The following is a 25,000-nucleotide window of genomic DNA, read 5'->3' as shown; positions in this document are numbered from 1 at the left end:
GTCTGCCTTTAAGCAATCATCCATCTGTGTCAGAGAGTCGTGACGACACAGACTTCTATCTAGAGAAATGAAAACTATTTTTGAATCTCTCCGCTGTGCCTTCCCAATATGGCTTTTTTAAAGGATGAAGTAGTTAATCGAATAAGAGTGCATTAATTTTAGTGCGGCGGGTGTGTGTGTGTGTGTGTGTGTGTGTGTGTGTGTGTGTGTGGGGCAGCCACTTGCCTTGCCAATTGCTCTATTTCTGTGAGTAAAATGATTTCCTTGGCTGTTTCTCATCCAGGTTTTCATCCTCCTGTACCCTCAGCTGGAAGAGGACTGAGTCATAGCAGTCAATAAAGCAGGTGGGTGGGAGGCAGAGTGGGGTGCGTGAGGGTGCGTGAGGGTGCAGGTGGTGGAGGATGTGGGTGTCAAGCGTTGGGAGAAGAAGGGTGAGGGGCCAGTTGGGGGTGAATTGAAAATCATGGATGATGAACATATCCATTTTTAGAGGAATATTATACCTGGTATTTATCAGTCCATATCCAGTCTGTAACAGAACAATTTGCAAGTCAAGCACTCAACTGACTTTTTTATTTATTATTATAAAGCATAATTTATTTTTATTTGTGCACTCATCAAATATTGTGCCCTTTTCTGAGGATGGACTCGACGGTGGCGTGAGTCCATCCTCACCTCCTCCATCACAGTCTGGTATGCTGCTGCCCGCAAGGAAATCTCCAGCCTGCAGCGCATCATCTGCCGCGCTGAAAAGGTGGTTGGGTGCAGAAGGGATGCTAAAGCAGTCTCAGAAAATCATCGCCGACCCCACCCATCCAGGACATAGACTCTTCAGGCCCTCCCCCATGGCAGAAGGCTGATGTCTGGCAGTACCAGAACCTCTCGTCAGCTTCTAGCCAACAGCCATCTGCCTCTTCAATGAGACCCGAAAGCCCCCCCAAATCAGGATTTTGTCACTCAATCAATCCCACACCACCCCACCCCCCCACACACCACCCCCGAGCACGTCCCCCCAACCCCCCAACCCCCCCCCCCCCCCCCCCCCCCCCCCGTGCCCACTGCCCACGTGGGGTCGTCAGAAAGGGAGTGTGTGGAGTTTGCATGTTCTCCCCTGGGATTTCCTCCAGATAGGAAGCTCCCGCTAAAAAAAACATTGACGTATGAAAAAATATGTAAATTTGAAAATATGAATAGGCTCTAATAGCCTTTACTTGCATGTTGGGCGTTGTATGGATGACGCACACTGAAATTAAATTCTCCATAATACTGGCCAGAGTGCTGTGTATGTAGGAGAGACAGACAGAAAGAGAGAGAGAGAAAGCTGTGTGGGTGATGTTCTCTTTTTGTCTCAGTGAGTTTGAAAATGTTTGTTGAGGGTGGACGGGTGGGCGGGCCATTAGGAAAATTGATGTGCGTTTATGTGTCACGTGTGTGTGTGTGTGTGTGTGTGTGTGTGTGTGTGTGGTGTGTGTGTTTGCCTGCTCTGACATCACTGCTGCCGTCACTGTAGCCACCTCAGAGTGACTCCCATGTGACTGCGGGCCTGACAACCTCCCCCTCCCATCAAAACTCCCCTGCTCTCTCTCCTCTCCTCTCCCCCCCCCCCTCTCTCTCTCTCTCTCTTGGCTCACTCTTACTTTCTCCTCCATCCAGCTCTCTGTCCGCTATCTCTATCTTCTCATTTCACCACTCTTTTCTCCCTGCTTCTCTCTCCATCTCTCTCTCACTCCCTCTCACTCGGTGTGTGTGTGTGGGTCTTCCCTGTTCTTCCGTCATGGCTCTGCACGCACACCCACCCCGCTGCCTGTCTCTGTCTCTATGGAAACCCCCTAGTGGACAAGAGTGGCTCAGAGGTCTGTGAGACGCTGATACAGACCCTATTAGATCTCACTCTCTCTTCCTCTCACCCAGAGACACACACACATGCGTGCAACCTTGTGCGCAAGCATGCATGTAAATAGATTGTGTGTGTGTGTGTGTGTGTGTGTGTGTGTGTAGGTGTGTGTGTGTGTGTAGGTGTGTGTGTGTGTGACCATGCCAGTAGGCTACCTGCCATCACACATAAGTCCCCTCATGGAAAAAGACACCCCCTTCTCCTGTTGTGCCCCTGGCTTAATCGGTGGTGTGAAGTGATGCGGAAAGGCCAGAGGGTAGGAGGGAATAGGGAGAGAGCCCTATTATTTCATTATATCGTATAATATGGTCTCTACAATTACTGATTGGAGTAGTAGAGCAGAGATTCTCAACCTTTTCCATATTCCCCAAATTTCCCAGATTTTGTCTCTCACACCCAAATCTGAGAATATTGTTATTGTATAATTGTGTTATTGATATGATTGATTGATTGATAGATATGAATCCCAGGACTATCTGTACGGGGCAGAGAGATAACAGAGACATGACCAAAACAGTCAGTTGTAAATTAAATACTGCTGAAGTTTGCTGCATGGGGACCCTCTGGAACCCCTTCAAGGTGGTGGTCCCCGAACCCCACGTTGAGAACCACTGGAGTAGAGGACCACCTGATGCCCTTTGCACATATATTCACTATCTCTCTCTCTCTCACACACACACACACACACACACACACACACACACACACACACACACACACACACACACACACACACACACACACACACACACACAGACACACACACACATTACATTCATTCACATGCTCTCTCACTCCCCCTCCCCTCTCTCCCTAACAGTCTCACACCTAAGGCACCATATTCTCCTCACACATGGTTGAGCCGGGCTGTATTGCGTAGAGCGTGCGTCACTCGTGTCCAAATGCGGGCTGAAGGACAGGTGATTTGCGATAACAGGCCTCACACAGACAGCGTTTCACATCTCTGGGTCCCTCTCCTGGGCACCGCCGTGATTTGCCGTTCACGCCTAAGTGGATTATTTGCAATGTGCAATCATGGAGAGGACGCGTGGGCTGTACGATATGTGGTTTTGGGGACGAGGAGGCGGGGTGTAGTGAATAAGGCTGGAGTAGGAAGGCAAGAAAGGTGGCACAATCTGAGATGGGAGTTCTCGTCACAGCGAGGGGCACTTTGAAAGAATTGAGTTTCTCTCACATCTGTGGGTTTGTTGAGTTTATTTTATCAAAACGTACATGAATAAACTACAACAAAGGACTACATTAAAGAAGACATCAAAACAGGCAGCAATAACAGGGGTCAACAACTGAACACACTCCCAACCCAGCCCCAGCCCCACCCCCTACACCCCCCCCAGTGCAGTGATATAGCCGAGCATGTCTCACATTTAGGCACTTGAATTCCCTACCAAACCATCTTTGGTCATAGTGGCTGTTGAACGGCTTTAAACTAGATTCAAACAGGTTTGAGGCTAATTTGAAGTGCTCTCATGATTCTGACTGTGTGGATTATACTGTATAGTGGATGCTGATTCATGCTGAGAGGAGAGGAGTCGTTACACGTTTCAATTGTAAATCCTTCCGTTTAGACCGATCGTTCTGTGTCGGCCATGCTTAGAGATGACCCAAAGATGGCTCTATAACCTGACCACCTCCGTTAAGTAAACGTTAGCATAAGTAAATCAGAACACTATATAGCTGATACAGTACTTCACATGGTTACGGAAAGGACTCCACGAGAGAAAGGAATCAAGCACTACATTTTAACACGATTTACCTGAAAACAATACAGTATACTGTATTCAATAAGCTGTACACGCTATTGCAAAGGCATTGTTATTGGCATTTTTCTGTAGGTACGAGCAGCTCTGTTTACCAGTGAGTCATGTCTTGGAAATTCTTGCAAAAATAGATCAAATTTTCATATATTTTACTAAGTTGTGAGAAGCCTTTGCTTTGACTTGGGGATGTGATCTATATAATTATTTAGCTATCCATGCAATGTCTTACTTTGTGTGTGTGTGTGTGTGTGTGTGTGTGTGTGTGTGTGTGTGTGTGTGTGTGTGTGTGTGTGCGGCGTGTGCGTGCATGTTTTGACGAAAGGTATTGTACACACTGGTAGACAATGTGTTTTTTTCTCTCTCTCCAGAATACATCCCCTTTAGTAAAGGAATAACAAAGTTACATTAAACCGTTTAAGAAGCATAGTACTCACACAGTATTTGGCAGTGAGAGAATAGTCCTAATTTATCCATGCACAATATCAACCACAGGCGAGGTCCACGTTCTGAACAAACCCATTACTAAGAACAACACAGTAATAACATGAAAAGGAACAAGGATTCAAGAACCTGGAAGGCTGTGTGTGTGTGTGTGTGTGTGTGTGTGTGTGTGTGTGTGTGTGTGTGTGTGTGTGTGTGTGCTTGCGTATGTACGGGTGTGTTCGTGACGTGTGTGTCTCTTAATGTCAACACCACAGCTGGTCTCCCGGGGAGACCAAAGGGCTGTGACTCATACGGTGCATATAGCATTTCCTGGAATTTGAACAATATCGCAAGAATTATTATTTTCCCACAAAGCCTAGATAATTACATATAATCATGTTAGAACCTTGCAGAGTAGCTAGTGAGTCTATAGTAAAAACCCACACAATCCCAACCCCATAGGTCTATTATAGACCACACAGTTTATCCCTGGATTATATTTCCATTTTCCAGCTTTCACAATGGCAAGCACCTTCCCCTTGTTTTGTGTGTGTGTGGATGTGGTGTGTGTGTGTGTGTGTGTGTGTGTGTGTGTGTGTGTGTGTGTGTGTGTGTTTTAGACTAGCCCAGTCTGTGTGTGCAGGTGTAAGGGGTACGGTTGGTACAGCAGAGTTGACCCCCCTTGGTGTATGTAGTAGCTGCAGTAGCTGGGTTCTGCTATGTAGGGGGCACAGTGCTCGGCGAGGTACGGGGCAGGCTGGTAGAAGCACGTGACGTGGTCGGTGTTGGGGATGATGTTCTGCTCTCCGAGGACCCTCAGTGCCAGCACCGTGATCATGTTGAGCGTCTGCCGCCTCTCGTGTCCCATCAGACACACCGTACTGTCGTCCACCACGCGGCGCAGCGTCATCAGGTACTGGTACTTACTCCTCTCCTCCCCGATAAAGTGGTTCTTCAAGTAGGACAGGATCTTCCTCTGCTGCTCCTGCACGTCGGGGAAGTCGATGAAGAACCGCGAGCACATGTAGCGCTCCAGCGTCTTGATCTCCGTCTCGCTGGCCGGCCGGTAGTCTCTGACCAACAGGTTGCTGTATTTCAACAGGCCGCCGCCTCGGATCTCCTCGGGATTCCTGGTGGCGATCAGACGGTAGCGCAGGTGGTCCATGGCTGCCTCAAAGTCGCCATACATGCTCTCTGCCAGGACCTCGACCGCAGGCGCCGAGCCGGACGCCTGCGGAGCTTTGCTCTGTTCAGGCGTGGCTGCGGCTACCCTGGGGGCCTCTTTGTTCTCAGGCACAGAGCAGCATGCCTCAGTGGCTTTGGGGGGGCCTGTCTCACCAGGCTGCACGTCTGAGGCGGAGCTCGGGATTGCGAGTTGAAATGAGATGGGCTCTGGGACCCGAGGCAACGACGACATGTTATCTAGTTCCTTTTCGTCCTCCGACAGTAGGAGAGGTACGTCTGGCTGAGGGGAAGACTGCATCATCATCTGGCCCTCACTCTCTGCGTTCAGTATCAAAGGCTCCAGCTCTGAAGGTACCCCAGGCACAAGGTCCTCTGACTCCACCGGCGGAGTCAGGCAGAGGATGGGGGGGCTGAGGCAGGGAGAAGGGGGGCTGAGGCAGCGTGGAGGAGGGCTGAGGCTAAGCATAGAAGGAGTGAGGTAGGGAGGCGAGCTGAGGCCCGACGAGGTCGGGCTGAAACTCAGCGGAGGAGAGCTAAAGCTGGGAGGAGGGCTGACGCTTAACATAGGAGAAGCAACGCACCGGGAGGGAGGGGTCAGACACGGGGGAGGGCTGAGGCTGCGGGGCGAGGAAGCAAAGCGGGGGGGAGAGAGACTGAGCGCAGGAGGGGTGACAGAGTGGAAGGAGAGGGGTGAGCAGCTGGGGGCGGGCTCTTTCTCAACAGCCACTGACAGGCTGCTGGCTGGCTGATCCATGTCCTGGGCTTTGGCCTGTAGCTCTCTGTTCTCATCATCACTGAGCTCTGCCTCCATCTCGCATTTATCACTGTGAGAGCCTAATGTGTCTACTGAGCCAGGAGGCTCTGATGTTTTGGCCGCAGATGAGCTTCCACCAGGGGCACAGGAGGAGGACTCTATCTGACTTTGTTCATCACAAGCCACCTGTGTAGATAGCGCCTCTTTCAGGTTCAGAATAGCGGTTTGACGTGAAACCTGGCTAGTGACCTGGGAAGATGATCGCTCTTGAGGTAAAGCAGGCGTGGGATCCACAGCGGAAACGTGGCTTAGGTTAAGTGCCGGATCGGGAGCTGAGAGGAGGTCTAGGTTTGGAGCCAGGTCAGCGGAAGGGTTGGATTGAGGCTCAGGGTTTATTTGGGTAGGGGTGGTGGTCGTGGTGGTCGGGGCAAAGTTTGGGCTGGGAGCTGTAATGGGGTCGGGCATAGTGCTTGGTTCTGGGTTAAAGGCTATCTCAGGTTCAGGGCTAGGGCTAGGATTTGGATCTAGACTGGCAGCTATCACAGGTTCAGCTTCAGAGACCGGGTTGGGCATAACCTTCCTGCACATCCTCCGAGGGGGTTTAGGAGAGGCGTGTTTGAGCACCACCATCTGAGCTAGTCTACTTGAGGCCTTACCAGCGGGAGGAGAGGTCGTCTTTTTGTCTGAAACAAGGCTGGGTGGTGCGTGTAATATATCCTGAGTGTCTGGTGGGTTTACTGTGTCCAGTGTGGTGGCTGCTTCCTCTGCATTATCTGTGGGTACTGTCTCCAGTGTATGCTGCGTGCCAGAAGGCTCTGTGTTGTCTGCTGGAAATGTAAGAGATAGGGAAGAGGTGGAGCAGGAATCATCTATAGCCAATGTCTGTTCTATATCATTTTCTTCTCTTGTTGAAATCTCTTCTGTCATTTCAGTTATCTCTACATTGTTTTTCCTCTCTGCTTGCAGCTGCTTCCCTGTCTCTATTTCAGTGTTTTCCTCGTCCTCTAAGTGTGTATGCGTCTCTATCTCTACATGTGTGCTGGCATCTGGAGCAGGCAAGTGTTGTGTTTCATCCTCCTCAAAGCTTCTCTGATCCTCACTAAAACACTCTATGAAGTCTGTTTTATCAGAGTGTTCTTTACTGTGTGAGTCGTCCACCAGGTTTGAGGACTTTGTCTGGGTTGGGTCCGAGTTTTCCGGCAGTTCTGAGTATCCCATCTGCTTTATGAGTTCTTTGTGTTCAACGAGGGGTTCAGGCTGGTTAGGTGGTTCCGTCTGGACAGAGGGTTCCTCGTGATTTGAATGTGCTGATTGTTTACCATCGGAAAGCTGGGTTTCTTCTGAATGCTCTACCTGCACAGAACATTCAGTCTGGTCTGGAACGTCTGGGTCCTGTTTGACTTCTGCCTGGCTTGGTGCTTCGGCTTCGTCACAATGTTGTTTCTCTTCTATGAGAGGGCCTACAGGTGTCTGCTCACAGATGTCCACCTCTTTGACATGGTCCACCTCTTCAACATTTTCTCTGTGCTCTGAGGGTTCTTTCAGTTCTGCGAGTTCCTCCTGCTTTTTGTCTTCTTCCTGCTTTGAGTGTTTTGAATGCTCGGTCTGTTGTGAGAGTTCAACCTGAGGTTCTTTTCCATGCGAGTCCTCCATCTCTTCGTTCCGTTCGGTCTGGTTGATCGGAGCCCCCTCATCGCTGCACAACTCTCTACTAGTGGGTTCCAGCCTCTCTGTTTGTGGAGCAACTACATGTTCGGGCAGAGAGAGAGAATCTTTGTTCGGATTCTCTACGGTCTGCTCCTTAAGGTCCATGCTACTGTCTATGTGCTGTGATTCCTGCTGCAGATAGGACTCCAGGAGACGGTCCAGAATGATCTGGAAGGAGTCGACGCTGAACTCAAACTGCCGTCTGAGCGTGCTCACAAACTTGAGCTCCAGGTTTTTGCCACTGTTGTTGGAGAGGGAGATGAGGCTCCAGCGGTCGTGTTCATTGAAGACCTTGACCATCTTCTGGACATAGGCCTCCTTCATTGTGGCGCTGCTGATCCTCTCTCTGTTGACCCCAGCAGGCAGGCAGTCCAGCAAACAGCCCAGCACTGACTCCTTGATCACCTGGGAGGAGCACAGGTCAGCACAATGACAGCTATAACTAATGGTAGCAGTCTGACTGTTTTATTGCATGTATTATGGGATGATATTGTGATGCTCTTGTGGTTTAGTTTCCAATATAATGCAATTAACCAATAGTAATACCAGTAGTATTGATTCAACCTTGTGATGAAATCTAATATTTGAACTACTGGCATTGTCAATATAACACTAACATAATTTATAGTGCAACACTGTAATACTTTATTGATCAGTGTGTGGAAATGTGCTCATGCCTCCTCTGCAGTTTTCAGTGTCTTGCTCAAAGACACTTCAGCAGGGCGGATGCATGCCAACCTGGGGCTTGAAGCCTATGCCACCCTTCAATCTAAGCAGGGCAGTATATCACAGTCTCATTCATACCTGGAAGTCCTCCTGTCTGGGCAGATCCACACCAAAGATGATGTCCAGGTCCTTGTAGCTGGTGCCGTTGTCTCGGACTAGGACGTGGCTGGCCGTGGAACCGTTAAGGCGGACATCCCTCACTGCAATGCCCTGCTTCTCCAGCCTGGCCCGCACTGCGGTGATGATGTCCCGAGGACGCAGCTCCAGCGTGGGGAAGTTCCCGCGGCCGTGGATCGGAACCACCTCGGACAGAACCTGATCCAGAACCTCCACCTGCTCAGCGTCCAGGCTGTGGAATCGCTGGCTGGATCTGAGTTCAGACATGCTGCTGCCCTGCAGATAGGGAAGGGGGAGGCGGTGGTTGTGGGGGGGGGGGGGGGGGTGGAGTATCGAATGAGAGTTTATTACCACTCCCAAACAAAATGTGCTATGTTTCTAACACTCACTCCCTCGCTCATGCAATGCATGCATGCTGAGAAAAACACACACACACACACACACACACACACACACACACACACACACACACACACACAGACAGACATTTGTGGATTCGCTCACACTTGTATGTGCACTCCCTGCCAGTCTGCTGCTCGTCACAGCTTCGCTGACAGCTTTTCCACAGTGCTAATGTAACTGCTGTGTTGACAAGCTGACAGCGGGGTGTGATCCGTGTAGATGAGCTTTGCATAAATAGTCCTTCCACTGCTCAACCACATCACAACAAATTAAGGAAGGGGGGGGGGGGGTTTCACTGGAATCACAGAATCTGAGTCAACCACATTACAGCATTATTTACGCTGTGAGGGTTTTATATTACATCAATTAGTCCCTTTATTTACAGTCCGTCTCATCCAGAGGAAATATCTTTCAGCCTTAGCTGGACGTGTCTGGCCATTGACTGAGCAAGTGTCTTTCAAAACATTACAGAGAGAGAGAGAGAGAGAGAGAGAGAGAGAGAGAGAGAGAGATGGGGGGGGGGCGAGAGAGAGAGAGAGGGGGGGGAGGGGGGAGAGTGAGAGAGAGAGAGAGGGGGGGGGGAGGGGGAGAGCGAGAGAGAGAGAGAGGAGGGGGGGAGGGGGGAGAGTGAGAGAGAGAGAGGGGGGGGGAGGGAGAGAGAGAGAGAGAGAGAGAGAGAGAGGGGGGGGGGGGGTACATTACTTTAATTAAATTAGTACTTGCTTTTATCTATGACACAAGGGTAAAAAATAACCAATAATAAGCCAAATGTGGGCGACTGGATCTGTGTTTATTGATTGTTTCCTCCAGGGGAGCAAGGGTTAAGCTGAATGAGTCATCACCAGCAGACTGCATTAATCACACCAACGTCACTAATTAAAGACACACATCTGTTTTGTGCCCTGGTGTGTGTGTGTGTGTGTGTGTGTGTGTGTGGGGGGGGGGGGGGGTTTCACATGTGTATACATTTATAAACAATAAGCTGTGCACACAAGCTTTTATATAACATCTTTGTAAATAGAGCACACACACACACACACACACGCACGCACGCACGCACGCACACACACACACACACACACACACACACACACACACACACACACACACACACACACACACACACACACACACACACACACACACACACAAACACAATTCAATGACAGCATGTTTATTTTGTCAGAAGCATTATGTCCAGTAGACACTGAATTGTAACTCACTTTTGACATTAAAAGACTGTTGTAATACAAATGAGGGAAAAAAATAGATTTGATATCAGCCAATTATTTTGTTTGGTTGTTCCCCCCTGTGTGATATCGCTGCCAATTACACACACAGCCTCCAGACTCCATCAGACAGTCTGTATAAGTAGAGACATTTTTCAATAATCAAAACAACATTTGCCTAACCAACTCAGTCTGTGGAGCCTCTGTCTGTTGTCTGTTTTGAGTGTGTGACTGTGGGCACATGTGAAAGTGTTCCAGGGAGAGAGAGAGAGTGCTTGTTGTGCTTGAGCATGCAACTGCGGTTCAAAGCATGCCATTATGATATATTGTTTACTTTAATCAATAGTTATCACTTAGTGCTACAGCTGAATGCTGTTGATTGCTGTGATTCATCGATAGGCTACTTGGAGGGTAAACAGACTAACGAGCAGTAATGGAATGGTTTCTTGTAGCAGTTTATAAATAAGACATCAGAGGGCTATCTGTAACAACCTCAATCAGAATAGCTATGATTTACATACATGATTTATGACTTCATAAATCATATGATGCCACCATGTTGCAGATATTTCAACAAACATTGAAGAACAACGCTTTCTTTTTGCTATAGCCTCTGTAATGCTATAAGAAAAGCACGCTGAGATTCAGGCAACCTCTCTACCCATTCAAAGAGAATTGCTTACCAGAAGGCTGAGTTGAGTCTGAGAACGCAAAGCCCCTATAAAACTGCTGTGGCTGAGGCATCAATCTGCGCCCCGCTGTAACAAGGTGGGCTTGGAGTTGAGCGAAATTGCAATCGAGCAGCCAGCGGCGACAAGTAACGCTCAAGGTGTTGGCACGGATGAAACAAGAGGAACATGTGTTGAGGACAGGAGAGAGAGGCACTGCGGGCTTGTTTTTCTCTTGGCCCCTGCCTGCCTGTACACCTCCCCCCCCCCGCCCCCCTCCCCCTTCGCACTCTTCTGCAAACTTGCAGCCGAGTGACTCATCCAGGCGTACCGACCGTCGCGGCTCGCAAAATCTACGGCCATCGAAAACTCAACAAAGCCAACTGCATCAGGCAAACTATACGACAATTAAATAGGCTATAGCTACTACCGATCCAGTGTTCTCTCAAGTTGCCAGAAAGTCTCGGGTGTAAAAAGTAGGCTATATCATAGCTAGCTACAAAAGACAGAAGAGGAAATTCGGTCCTGTCCTACCGAATTTGCTGATGTTGACAAGTACAGAGAGATAGCCTATAGCTACATAACCCACCTACTTTTTGTTTATTCACCTTTTCATTTGCGAAATAACGTTACATTTTTAGGCGAGTAAAAACATTTATTATAGCAATTAAAAGTCATATGAGGACCTAGACCAGTTTTTCTCAGTCTTGGTTCTTGGGACCCAGACCCCTGCCGGTTTTGAGTCTGAATGATCTACACCTGATACAGTGACTATATTAAATGCAATTGACCACCACCTGGCAGGGTAGAAAACCAGTAACACTCTGGATCCCGAGGACCAGGATTTAAAACCACCAGCAGCGCTATCATTCATGCAGCCATACAAGTGAATGAACTACCAACTTCATTGAGCTGACGGGGCTTACCTGTTGCTTTGGCATGTAGCCTGAAGGGAGCAGCAGCTGTTCACAGCAGTAAAGCCTTGGGTATCCGCCGAGCTTCAAGTCCGGAGAGTGTGCGTGTCTTGTCTGTGTTGTTCCTTTCACTTCCTATCCACTGTGGCGTGATTGGTGCTGATGAGGCTCTGGCCCTTGTGAGGATGGAATCTGTGAGTTCATTCGGGCGCTGTCCAGGAGGCGCGTGGTGCTGAAATGAAGACTTGTGTGAGTCCTCGCGCTCTTGTTTTCTCCTCTCCGGCCGCCTGGAGCGTAACGCAGTTTCCATGGCGACCTGCCGTCATCCAAGGCTACTTGTGTGTGTGTGTGTGTGTGTGTGTGTGTTGGGGGGGGGGGGTGTTTTGGGGGTCTACAGTCACAACAATGATGGCGACGGAAGGGGGTGGGTGGGGGTGTTACTGTTAACAGGTGTTATGGACGGTGAGTTTATGTGTCCTTACTCTGGTGTGTTCGTCATGTAGGCTGCATTGAGGTAGGCTACCGGTAAGCACGACTTGGTTAATGATTGGGATGTGGGGCTAGGCTACTCCCTATACTATAGCTAACAGCTCATATAGGGCCCAAGTAGCCGGTCCAACGGTAGTTTTGAGGAACATTTCTCATTCAACTCTATGTTAATTAGCTCACACACACACACACACACACACACACACACACACACACACACACACACACACACACACACACACACACACACACACGCACGCACGCGCGCACACGCACACGCCATTGCGTCCAGTGCTGTGTCCATAGAATATCAGCAGCTATGAGTCATCCGTGCTGCTCTCCCTGACCCAGTCATTAATCCTCTCCCCTCCTCTCCGGCCGGTGCACGTAGGCATCAGAGCCCTCCCCCCATGCTCTCTCCTCACCCCCTCTCCATGCTCTCTCCTCACCCCCTCTCCATGCTCTCTCCTCACCCCCTCCCCTCTCTCGCTCTCCCTTCATCTCCAAACTTCCATTCCTTTTTGTGTTTCCATCGTCAGCTCACACGTCCACTCCAGACTACTCGCACATTTTCTTCCGTGCAGAACACTACAAAGAAAACTAGTGTGCAACATCATGGGGGATAGTCATGTGTCCTGCCGACAGGCTACATCATGATGAGGGGGAAAAAACCGAGAAACCCGTGTGTTTTGAAGAGGTCAATTTACTCCTTTAGGAAAAACACGAAATTACGTCAGACGTGTACCACAACATATCGATACCGACCGAGTACAAACTATTTTTAGCCTGTTACTTGTCCGCCTTTAGACACGCGCCCCGTCGAGTTCTCGAAACGGTCCGTGACGTACGAGGAGCATGACCGTGGTGTGACGTCGGTGAAAGGTAGCCGGAAGTGTCCGTGAGACGGAGGGGGGAAAAAAGAGGTACGGAGAGCCTCTAAAATTGCAAGATGGTTCACACATACCGTCCGCGTCCGTCGGACATCAATATACTACGGCATGCACCAAGCAGGAGCGTTTCCCACTAATTAAGAAACATGGTTAGGTCTCACAAGGCTATTACTATTGCAAAGACAACTAGCTAACTGCATAGCTTAAGAAAAAGAAGAGGGAAAAGCGCAGAAAAATAGGATCAAACGTAACGTCTGCCTAAAAGCGAAGACGGAAGTAGTCACAAGAGAAGCCTCTCAACGTACATGAAGAAATACAATCAAAACAAACATCTGTGGTACATCCAGAGAGAGTGGTCGGACGCTTCCCCACTGTAAACACATTTATTACACTTGCTCACCCGCAGAGAGACGTTCGCCATGTCAAATATGGACAGTATCCTTTCCAGTGGAATCTGACAAACATAGATCAGCTAACGTTAGCTAGCGTTAGCACTTATCAGCAGCTAGTCAAATGTTAGCGTTAGCATGGTTAGATCAACTAACCAGCTAGATCAACTTTTGCCCAGTCAATATTCAATGACGAACTGTCAATGTAACGTTATAGTTTAGCTATCTGATTAGTTGCTTGATTGAGCTTGTTTACAACATTCAAACTATCTTTCTACAATGTTACATTGTATGTGTCTTCTGAGTTGGGCTCATGTAACAACATTAGTTAGTTATCTTATCGTTAGATTTGACAGCCCTTGACAAATCATACAGAGCACTTGTTCAACCTCAAATTCGCTGCCAAGGAGCTACAGCGCAACTCCAAGAGATGTGACAAAGAGGAAAAGGCAGAGAAAGCTAAAGTGAAGAAGGTGGGCCAATTACAATGGGGTTGCTAGAAACATATCAAGGAACATGCTATTCCTGAGTATCTATGATATAAATGTAATTTATGTGTGAATTATTCTCACTCTTGTTTCTCAGGCTATCCAGAAGGGTAATATGGAGGTAGCCAGGATTCATGCAGAGAACGCTATCCGTCAGAAGAATCAGTCCATTAACTTCTTGAGGATGAGTGCCCGTGTGGATGCTGTAGCTGCCAGGGTCCAGACGGCTGTCACTACGAACCAGGTCAGGATCAGCGGCGTAGTGGAGGGTAAACGGTAACACAAGTAAACAGTTTACCCACCTCTTTGAAATGAGGCAGAGAGTTTACTCACCTATTTTCAGATCAACTGTATCAATCAATGAGGGGAAACAAGTTGGGTAAATGACTCACCTTGGATAGTTTACCCACCTCTGTATTTATCACTACACCCCTGGTTAGGATTGCAGGTCAACTGTCTGATGGTGCATGTGTAGTAGGTCAGTGGAAATCTGTGAAAAACTCATCTAACTTTTAAATGGTAAATGGCCTGCATTTATATAGCGTTTTTATCCAAAGCGCTTTACAATCAGTAGGTACATTCACCCATTCATACACCGATGGCGGCAGGCTACCACACAGGGTGCTGGCACACCATCGGGAGCAATTTGGGGTTCAGTATCTTGCCCAAGGACACTTCGACATGCAGACTGGAGGAGGCGGGAATCGAACCACTGACCTCTTTTATCCAAAGCGATTAGTGGACAGCCCGCTCTACCTCCTGAGCTACAGCCGAACTTTTACAACTTCTTGACTGCGATCAAACAAACAAAAATTCCGAGGTATGCTCTTTTTCAGTGTATTAATAAAATGTGCTGATGTTTTAACTCCTCTAAGAATGGGTGGTCAGAGATAGCAAAGATTGACCTTAATTGCCTTGTGCAAAACTTGTCTGTTGTAGATGTCTGCTAAGGAGAGCTGCTCCATGCCAATTACTTTGCTGGCTACTCTGACAATACTGGATAGATGATTTTTGTTTTGCACAGTCAGGTTCCCGTACCAAGAAATTGGACAAAAGGTTAAAATAGACTGGATAAAAGATTTGTAAAATGAAATCATCAAGGTCTTGTCCACATTAAAAGTGTTCAGTCTGCACAGGAAGTATTATTTCTGCAGACTGCAGAGGTGTTGAGGTCATGGTTCAGGTTCTTGTCAATTGTTGTTGTATTGTATTCAATATAATCTACTATATTATTATTATTTTGGATATATTAATATACAAGATACTGTATTAAAATGTGCATCTAGTTTACAAAGTATAATGTGCACATTCTTATTCAAATTCTACTTTCCTCAGTTCTCCTCACATAGTTCTTGCTCCCTCAAGTCCCCCATGAAACGTTTGTGAATGAAAAGAGTAGAGGCAGCACACTGTAGCTCCCGTTTTGCTTGATTTATTCCCGTGACGTTCTCACTGCTGTTTTTATTGGGTCCAGCACCTGCCTTGAAGCCCGGCTTTTGGGATATGCGTGTCTCTTTCACTGTTTTATATTACCTCGTGAAACTTTTACCATTTTTATTCACAATTCCATTTCAGAAATTCTACAGCCAACTCCACACACACACACACACACACACACACACACACACACACACACACACACACACACACACACACACACACACACACACACACACACACACACACACACACACACACACACACACATTAAAAACAAAATAATATAAGCCATGCTTCAGACCTTAATGTAATTGATTATATATATATAATTGTATTAGCTTGTCACTTACTTTAGCAGCTATAGTGGCAGCCTCTTTTAAAATGTTCTACTGTCATTTAGGAGAGTGCAAACAGATTGTGGGTATCTGTGACTAAACTGATGTTTTAGATCAGTGTTTCTCAACCTTTTTCATATCAAGGACCCCTAATTTAGTCCACATTAGGCCCACAGACCCCCATTTGATGAGATCTTGTCTCACAAACCCAAATATGAGAATATCTTTTGTCATTAGACATGATTCTGTCCAGAATTTCACAACTATATTGTAAGTAGAGAGATGACAGTGAAACTATGATCAACACAGCACTTTTTCTACATTTTATAACTGTTTAACTTCTTGTAAATTAGATAAATGGGAAGTTTAACAATTATGCAGTTTGCTGGGGACCCCCTAAAACTCCCTCAAGGACCCCTGGTAGTCCCCTTACCCCACGTTCAGAACCACTGTTTTAGATCCTCCTTATTTGTTTTAATACTGCTTACCTAATAAAGCAGTCCAACTTATTAACACCCTTTATCATAACTCAGTTTCAATCAACTATAAGTAGGTCAGATTTGACAAGGAAAATGGGTCAGACTGTTGATAGGGATTCTTTTTGGATTAGAGGTGATGACAAAGTATCCGGTTGAAGAGGGAACAGTGACACCTAGTGGAAATATGAGGATGCAGCTAGTTTTGTCAGTCAATTCAGTTTCACATACAATGCCATGATCATGTTTTAAATCACAAAACCGCGCAGGAGAAAGTTAGTGGAGTTAGAGGCTTTAACCATGACTTTTATGTAATTTGTCCAGGTAACCAAATCCATGGCTGGAGTGGTCAAGTCAATGGATTCTACACTGAAGAACATGAACCTGGAGAAGGTAAGAGGTACAGTATTTCCCAATATATGTATATATATCCCCCATCCCCCTTGAGACACATTTGCAACTTCCTGTGTTGTGTCCATATTTCCCTTTAGATCTCTGCCTTAATGGACAAGTTTGAACACCAGTTTGAAACTCTGGATGTGCAGACAGCTCAGATGGAGGACACGATGGGCACCAGCACCACTCTGACCACACCGCAGGTAACATTCACCATTCCCTTCACTTTGGACACTTGTTGTTTATGCAGGCAGGCTAAGCGTATATAGAGACCTCTTTGAAATGCCTGTTTGTTTGCTCCACAGAATGAAGTAGATACGTTGATGCATGAGATGGCTGATGAAGCAGGGTGAGTATGTTTTCCAAATTATTTCAACATTAACAATAATCTAATAAAAAAAACATTAACATTATTAATTAATGTAGAAAAGAGAAAAGGGTATTAGTATTCAGTACACTGTGATAGAGAGATAAAAACATTACAAACAGGGCACCTAGAATAAATTAAACTGAAAGATTTTTTTAATGACTTAATTTTTCATTTAAAAATCAAAACCCATATTGCTGTCTTAATATCCTTTGACTGTAGTATAATCTGGGGACTCATACAAAAGTCTCTTGCCACCTTTAAACCTTATTCTGAGGCTGGGACAGTGACTTGAGTTGCAGACTTGAGCTGGAAGACAAAAACCCTGCATGTGTGTTTATGAGGGTCGAGAGATTTGTGATAGACGTTAAAGCAAGACCATATCCCTCTTTTTAAATAATCCGTCAAATATCTGAATCAATACTGCATTTTTTCAGTAAGTCATAGGAAATGGTAAATGGTAAATGGACTGCATTTATATCGCGCTTTTATCCAAAGCGCTTTACAATGTGCCTACATTCGCCCATTCACACACCGAGGGTGTGTGTGGCAGGCTGCCACGCAGGGTGCTGGCACGGCCATCGGGAGCAATTTGGGGTTCGGTGTCTTGCCCAGGGACACTTCGACATGCGGACTGGAGGAGCCGGGGATCAAACCACCAACCTTCTGATTGGTGGACAACCTGCTCTACCTCCTGAGCCACAGCCGCCCCCAACTATTGGGGTTGTAATGCTTTGTTGTTTCTGGTTAATCGCCTAGCAGCCAAGCAGACAACGATGGTGAAGCAATTCCGATGTTTTCACTTGTGTTTAGGTTGGATCTTAACATGGAACTTCCGCAAAGCCAGACTGACTCACTGGCATCATCTGTGGCATCATCAGAACAGGTAATGCACGTGCACACACGTGCGCGTGCGTGCTAGAACATCATTTACATTCCTATTAACTGTATTATACTGTGTTTACATGAACCCCAAAAAGCTAACATTTCTGGAGCTCCTTCACTGACAAATAGATTTTTTTTTTCAGCTGACCTTACCCAGACAGATTTTTTATTAGAACTGTTCATATTATAATGAAACAAAGATCATTTGGGCTTAAAAGCTCAGCCGTTCTGCGAGCCCACCAAATGAACCTCACTTTCATTGTCAGCATATCGTCTCCTCAGGATGCCATCACAGATTTCAGTCCTGGTTCTCTGGGGGGGTCTATCTCTGGGCAGGGAATTGTCCCAAAATGATAAGACCAGTGCATGTTCTGTTTTCGTGTGACATCAGGATGAGCTCTCCCAGAGGCTGGCCAGACTGCGGGACCAGGTGTAGAGGGGCGAAAACGAAACGGAGAAGAGGAGGACGAGGAGGAAGACAAGAGGAGTGGAAAGAGGAGAGTCCACAAAATAAAGGTACATCTTCAAGAGGAAGCTCTGTACCCGCCTCTCTGTTCAGGTTGGCTCTCTTGTGAGGAGCAGAGCAGCTCTCTCACTGACAGATTGCGACTGTTTCACAGAGGAAAAACAAGGGATAATTGCACCTAGTACCTCACATTTATTTTGATTTGCACACTCATATTTAACATGTATTAGAATATTTATTAACAATAATACTCTGCTGGTCTGTGTCTTTTCATTTTAACAATACTTGGATACACTGGATGAAGGGAAAATACTATACAGCTGCTGTGGATACATTGATTTGTAAAATTTAATTGTTAAAAAAAGAAAAGAAAAAACATTTATGGTCTAATGGCTATTTTATTTATTTATTTATTTATTTATTTATTTATTTATTTATTTATTTATTTATTTATTTATTTATTTATTTATTTATTTAAATATTTATTTTTCTGATATCATATTGCAGAGAGCCTGCCTTTCAACTGTTCTGTCTCCTACCTGCATGACTGAGGATGTGGGGAATGTTGGTATTGCCTTTGTCCGTCCCTGGTTTGTTCCCATTTTGGCTCTAGTGCAGGTTGCTGCACTGAAACTGATTATTTTTGATATATTACTCTGAACAAGGGGCTCATTCTAAATGTTTGCACGTATGTTTTTGCTGCTGGATGGATTTATAACAAACAATGCTATTGACTTTTATTCAAGTTCTACTCAGCTGGCATACTCCGTCCTTACTTATTATGCAAAGATAGAAAGTCAATAAACGTTTTTAACATGTCACACTCCTTGTCATTTTGCATTTGTATTTTGAGGGATGTATGCTCCTCTCCAAACGCCTCCTCCTCTCTGTCCCTCCCCTTTCCATCTTACCGCCCCCCCTTCCCCATCTCTCCAACAGGGACCAGATGAGAGGTCAAAGGTGTCACCTGTAGAGGAAGCGGCCCTCTGCCGCTCGCATGCCAGTGCCTCATTACACACACACACACACGCACACACACACACACACACACAACATACACACACACACACACACACACACACACAACATACACACTCCACCATAACCCATGAGGGGAGGCAAAGACTCAGCTGGGAGCCATTACAGGTGCTGTCCATGCACACACAAATATCTCTACACAAACAGACTCACAGCTCTGTAGCCTATAGCCACCCCTGACCCTTTTTGTGTCCTTCCCAATCATCATCAGACATACTTATGTCCCGAGCTACATTCACAATCATCATCAGTGGCCCCAGACAGACAGAAGTCTCCATTTTGCCTATTTACCAGACACTTTGATGAGTGATTGGTCGGCCAATAGTTGAGTGTGTGTGTGAGTGTGCTGTGCACGCTTCTTTGTACCAAGTCTTCAAGACACGGGAGTTACCCAAAACACTTCCCATTTGCCGGCGACCCCAGTGACCCAACAGCTGTCACTCATTTCTGCCAGGAGTTAGATCATGTGGAATTAAAATTCCTTGTCCCTCCCGCTGTCAGACGCGCAAAATCTATCAAGTAATTCTTGTTTAAAATTTTTTTTTTTTTTTTTGCCATCAATGGTCATCTCTTCTCTTTAAGTCTGATTGAAGCCGGGAGAGTCCGTTGTAACATTTTTCTCCACCATGTGTGCGTGGATGCTTCTTCCAGATGTGGTGGAGACAGATCCTGCATGAGCTCTGCTCTGGTTGAACTGGTGTGTGTGTGTGTGTGTGTGTGTGTGCGTGTGCGTGTGTGTGTGCGTGTGCGCACATGCTCGTGTGTGTGTGTGCGTGTGCATGCATGTGTGTCAGGTGTCAATACCCAGTGGCATTCCCCTGCAGTGCCGTCAGCACGTCGTCGTCCTGGGTCCTGGTGGAGCAGTAGTTGTTGACAGGCAGGGATCCGCTGGGCCGGTGGTCCTGTCCCTGTGGCCCAGAGAGGGAGAGCTGCTGAGAGCCTCACACATGCTGGCCCGGTGAGGAGTTGGTGCTTCTGCTCTGATTGGTTAGACCTGTCAAGAGACACATACACACACACACACACACACAGAATATGTCAAGACACTTACTGTAAGCTCAGTTCACACACTTGTTTATTTGTGGAATAGAGTTTACCCCCTCTTTAAATCTTGATGATGCGTGTTCATAGTATTATATTAATTTGTATCAAACCGATATAAGGAGTTCAATAGAAAAAAGTAAATTCCTTATTTTCTGGAAATACAATTGTAATAATATTAAGGGGATATGTGTATTCTTTGTATTTACGTATGTTCATTTACTTAGTGGTTTACCTCGTGATGTTCTATGATGGCCATGGTTCACTTTATCACTGCTTGTGAGCAAGTAAGAGTACGAACTGAAAAGGCTGATCATCTATTTAAAGCCCCCCTCCAGTGTATCTGAGCCACACTGTTCGCCAAATATTCTTTTGACAAATAACCTAATTTTGTGCTCACGTTCCAAAAATAAGCTGTTGCTCAAATGGAACAATGATGTATGACACAATGGAACGCTATAGGGGTACGTCATGTCACGTCAGTTTGATTGTGACAGAGGACAAGCTATCATGTTAACTAGCTACTAGCTACAGTAGCTGTGAGCTACGTTAGCTAAGCCCACTTCCTGCTGTAACAACGTTCACCGCATTCAAAACGCCACTGAGTGACCAAAACGTTCTCTTTTTAACCATTTGGAGTCACGCTCTTTCCAATAAGCCCATCAGCTTTGAAATCCATTGGCCGGTTGTTGATATTTCAGCATATCTCACTTCTGTTGTCAAAGTTTCATACAGTGAGACAGCACCCATAGATTTAGGCGATGTTTCGTCATAGGGGTAGCTGGCTGGGGGCCTGGTCAGGGTGGGGGAAATCCTCCCGTTCTCTCCCCATTCAGCATAGTTAGCATTTAGCTGCTAGCCCAGCCCAGGCAGACAGGATCGGGGATTCAACCACCGCAGTAAACGCACATCTGAACGAACGTCTACACCTGCTCTAGAATGCCCAATCCTGTAGTGTAGAGCCATAGCACCTTCCTTTGGTGAGTCAACCCATTGAGATATATGTCGCGCCCCCCCCCCCCCCCCCAGCGACTAGTCTCGCGCGCCAGCTAGTAACATTTTGTGGGCGTTCCCACACAGACCGACTGTATCTATGGGCAGCACCAGAGCAATCTAGTAAGAAAGTGGTGCCAGCGGAGGTCCAAAATGCGTGACTCATGTAGCCAATGAACAGCCAGGAAGGGGGCTCGCACTACGTTTGAATGCATAAAATAAAGCTGATAATATACAATTTGATTCTTTAAACGTCTGGGGCCAGTTGCACCAAGTGGTCTTACGACTGGTCTTAAGCTACGCCGGTCGTAACTTTACGACCTAACAGCTACGCCGGTTGCACCAAGAGGGCTTAAGCCTTCTTTTCACTACGCCCAGGCGTAACTCTTACGCCTGGTCAGGAGGAGGCGTAAGGGTCTAAGGGTAAGGGTGCCTGCCTGTAACAGAGATCTCCGTGTCTATCAGCGGAGACCTGCTGTAATTGTAATTGTCCTTACCGTCCTCATCGTCGTAACGTCGCCATCGAAGCATGACGTTAGATTAGAACGAACTAGTTGTGTGGCTTAGCCTTCCCAAATGTTGAGGGTCGTTTTTTAGAATTTAATACATAGAATTGGGAACGTTACATTCAATTTCATTCAGACTGCTTGGCACTAATCGCCGCCATTTCCCCCCCGGAGTTTCCACAGGAGGAGGGGGGTGGGAGGAGGGAGGGTGTAGTGACGCACATACAGTAGTGGGTGACGGCGCGAGGCACATTTTTGGGCCAATCGGGGCACATTCCCCGGCAATTCACATTCGCATTGCTACGACCAGCGTAGTTAAGACCAGATGTAAGCCCTATTGGTGCAACAGGCGTAAGTCCACTCTAAAGACTGGTCTTAACTAAGACCGACGTAGGAGTTACGACCAGGCATAGTTAAGACCACTGCCCCTGATCCTTTCAAAGTACATCACAAACGGTCCATTTTGCTGCAACTCGACAGCACTGCTGCTTAATCCAGGACCTTACTTCCGGGAACTTTTGAGAGTAAAAAACGGGTCCATTGGAGTGAATGGAGATGTCGCAACTCTTCTATTATACGGCTCTGGGCAGTGCAGGCTGTTTTTTCTCCTTCCCTCTTGTCTCTCTCTCTTGTCGTTCTCTCTCTCCCCCTCAGCCTCCCACCTCAAATATTCAATTACTGTGCGTGAAGGGTCAGGTCAAACACAGGAAGCTGAGCTGATTGGTTCTACTCGGATATCGATGGGCATGTGTGACCAATCGCTACTGCCCAGAGCTTTCCCCATCTCCATCTGTTCTGTGTGTGTGTGTGCGTGCATGTGTGTATGTGTCTAATCGTTCCAGCCTAAGGGTTTTCCCAGTTTCCACTCACCTCTTGACCATTGCTTCCTGTCAAATGTGTTAACGCTGCTTTTAATCAGTTTTACTGTCTCACACACACACACACACACACACACACACACACACACACAAACACACACACACACATACACACATACACACACAAACACACACACACACACGTGCGCACACACACACACACACATGCCATTACAGCTGGCCCTATCCATCCCTGTTCTCCAGAGCACGCTCCATTAAGATCTAACCAGTCTCCTGCTCAGAACCTCTGTCACACACACACACACAAACACACACACACTCACACACACACACACACACACACCTGATCCTTCCAACTCTCATCCCGTTGACCCCCTGGCCTTGGCCCTCTCCGTACCCCTGCACCCTCTCTGATATCCCTTACAGTATAACAACCCGTGAACATGGACATGTAGCCTTGTCTCTGACTCTTTATTCAAGCTGTCTGCCAGCCTTTGTGTCGGCACTATATCCCAATCAGGCATGTAAGCGGCACTTCCTTTCTATTTGTTATAGTTCATCACCGCACCTATAAAACTGCCACCTCGGGCTGAATCAAACAAATTGAAATTCTCTTTTACTGGTAGAACCTGCTGCAAATTTGCCCAACTGTAACAGGCCACGCCCCTCGTTCTTTTCCCCTGATTCACTTTTCCACTCTTGTTCAAGTTAATGTTGGAAAAATGTGCTATTCTAAGATGCTCTGGATGCAAGTGTCTGCTAAATGACATCATGTTATGTTAATGTATGTTTGTGTTGATTTTGCATGTTGTGAGTATGTATTGTGTGCCTTGCTGCAAACCTTAACTTTCTTGTCGGGACAATGAAGACTAACGTGCATTCAAACTTGAACTAATTGCTTGAGTAGTTTGTTTTAGTGACACAGATTTACTGGTTAGGGTTATTTTAGCATGGCTTGAAAAAACTTGAAAAACTTTCTTGCCTAGGTTGAAAAGGCAAGTATGCTTACTTTTAGTAGAGTAAAACTTAAAGGAGAACTTCACTGAAAAACAATGCTGATTTATGTTGCACATGATCTCACCAGCCTGTTCTCGCTCCGACGGTGTCAAATACCGACGCTTTCTTGTGCGTCGGATGTTGACGAGCACGGTACCCTTGTGGGTCAGTATGAGACGCACACAGACGCACCTGTTTGGAGGCTGGAGAAAGGGGACTGGAGCTGGGTGCTAGGTGAAGGGTCTCCAGCGGGTCTCCAGAGGAAGGGGTTGGTCGCCCCTTCCCCTAAGGGGCAGTAGCGAGTTAAGTTGTGGACCAGTGATGTCATGTGTGCATGAATGACATCACTGCTCCACAACTTAACTCAAATAAACGCTCAATAACTGTCAAACTGAATGAGTGCCTGCAAAACTGTTTAGTTTTCGGATATGTGTGAGATTACATGCAAAATAAATCTGCGTTGTTTTTCTAAAACAAAGTTAAAGTTCTCCTTTAACTGAAATAGAATCACTTGAATAAAATATTTGTGTTGTATTTTCTCATTTGACTGAGATAGACGTAGAACCTCAACCACCACTGTTCCAAAACAAAAACTGAAAACACCTCATGTATGTATTTGGCATCTTGTGAATACTGGTGTCTGTCTAAGTTTGATGATCAGGAGCATTATAACATAGTTATATCAGTTATAATAGGCTGTAAATATGTCTCACTCTGCTCAGGTGGTGTGTAAGTTAACTTTGGGTTAGGCTGTGGGGTTGCAAAGGTGTCATTCTAGTTGATGACAACATGACTGTCTACTGACAACTGGACAGTGAGGGAGAGAGGAAGAGGAGAGATCACATGACTGTCTGCTGACAACTGGACAGTGAGGGAGAGAGGAAGAGGAGAGATCACAGGACTGTCTACTGACAACTGGACAGTGAGGGAGAGAGGAAGAGGAGAGATCACAGGACTGTCTACTGACAACTGGACAGTGAGGGAGAGAGGAAGAGGAGAGATCACATGACTGTCTACTGACAACTGGACAGTGAGGGAGAGAGGAAGAGGAGAGATCACATGACTGTCTACTGACAACTGGACAGTGAGGGAGAGAGGAAGAGGAGAGATCATATGACTGGCTAGTGACAACTGGACAGTGAGGGAGAGAGGAAGAGGAGAGATCACAT

The 25,000-nt window shown here is 46.7% G+C and overlaps 2 protein-coding genes across 2 annotated transcripts; one reads left to right on the top strand and one right to left on the bottom strand.

Annotated features, from left to right (window-relative positions):
• Positions 1 to 4,711: 4,711 nt before the first annotated feature.
• On the bottom strand, positions 4,712 to 8,851 carry tent5d (terminal nucleotidyltransferase 5D; the record flags this gene model as incomplete). The annotated part of the gene is made up of 3 exons (XM_083651859.1): positions 4,712 to 5,299; positions 7,826 to 8,146; positions 8,546 to 8,851. 3 exons carry the CDS (start codon positions 8,849 to 8,851, stop codon positions 4,712 to 4,714), a joined length of 1,215 nt encoding a protein of 404 aa, XP_083507985.1.
• Positions 8,852 to 12,252: 3,401 nt separating this feature from the next.
• On the top strand, positions 12,253 to 18,388 carry LOC310790182 (charged multivesicular body protein 1b-like; the record flags this gene model as incomplete). Its single annotated transcript, XM_083651858.1, has 9 exons — positions 12,253 to 12,259; positions 13,094 to 13,168; positions 13,941 to 14,038; positions 14,151 to 14,297; positions 16,629 to 16,697; positions 16,796 to 16,903; positions 17,006 to 17,049; positions 17,881 to 17,953; positions 18,344 to 18,388. The coding sequence occupies 9 exons, from the start codon at positions 12,253 to 12,255 to the stop codon at positions 18,386 to 18,388; spliced, it is 666 nt and encodes a 221-aa protein (XP_083507984.1).
• Positions 18,389 to 25,000: the final 6,612 nt, after the last annotated feature.

Source organism: Poromitra crassiceps (genome assembly GCF_964638095.1).
Source record: "Poromitra crassiceps genome assembly, chromosome: 15".
NCBI classification, from domain to species: Eukaryota; Metazoa; Chordata; class Actinopteri; order Beryciformes; family Melamphaidae; genus Poromitra; species Poromitra crassiceps.
Note: the sequence above shows the minus strand (reverse complement) of the source record. Positions and strands in the feature narration are given on the sequence as shown.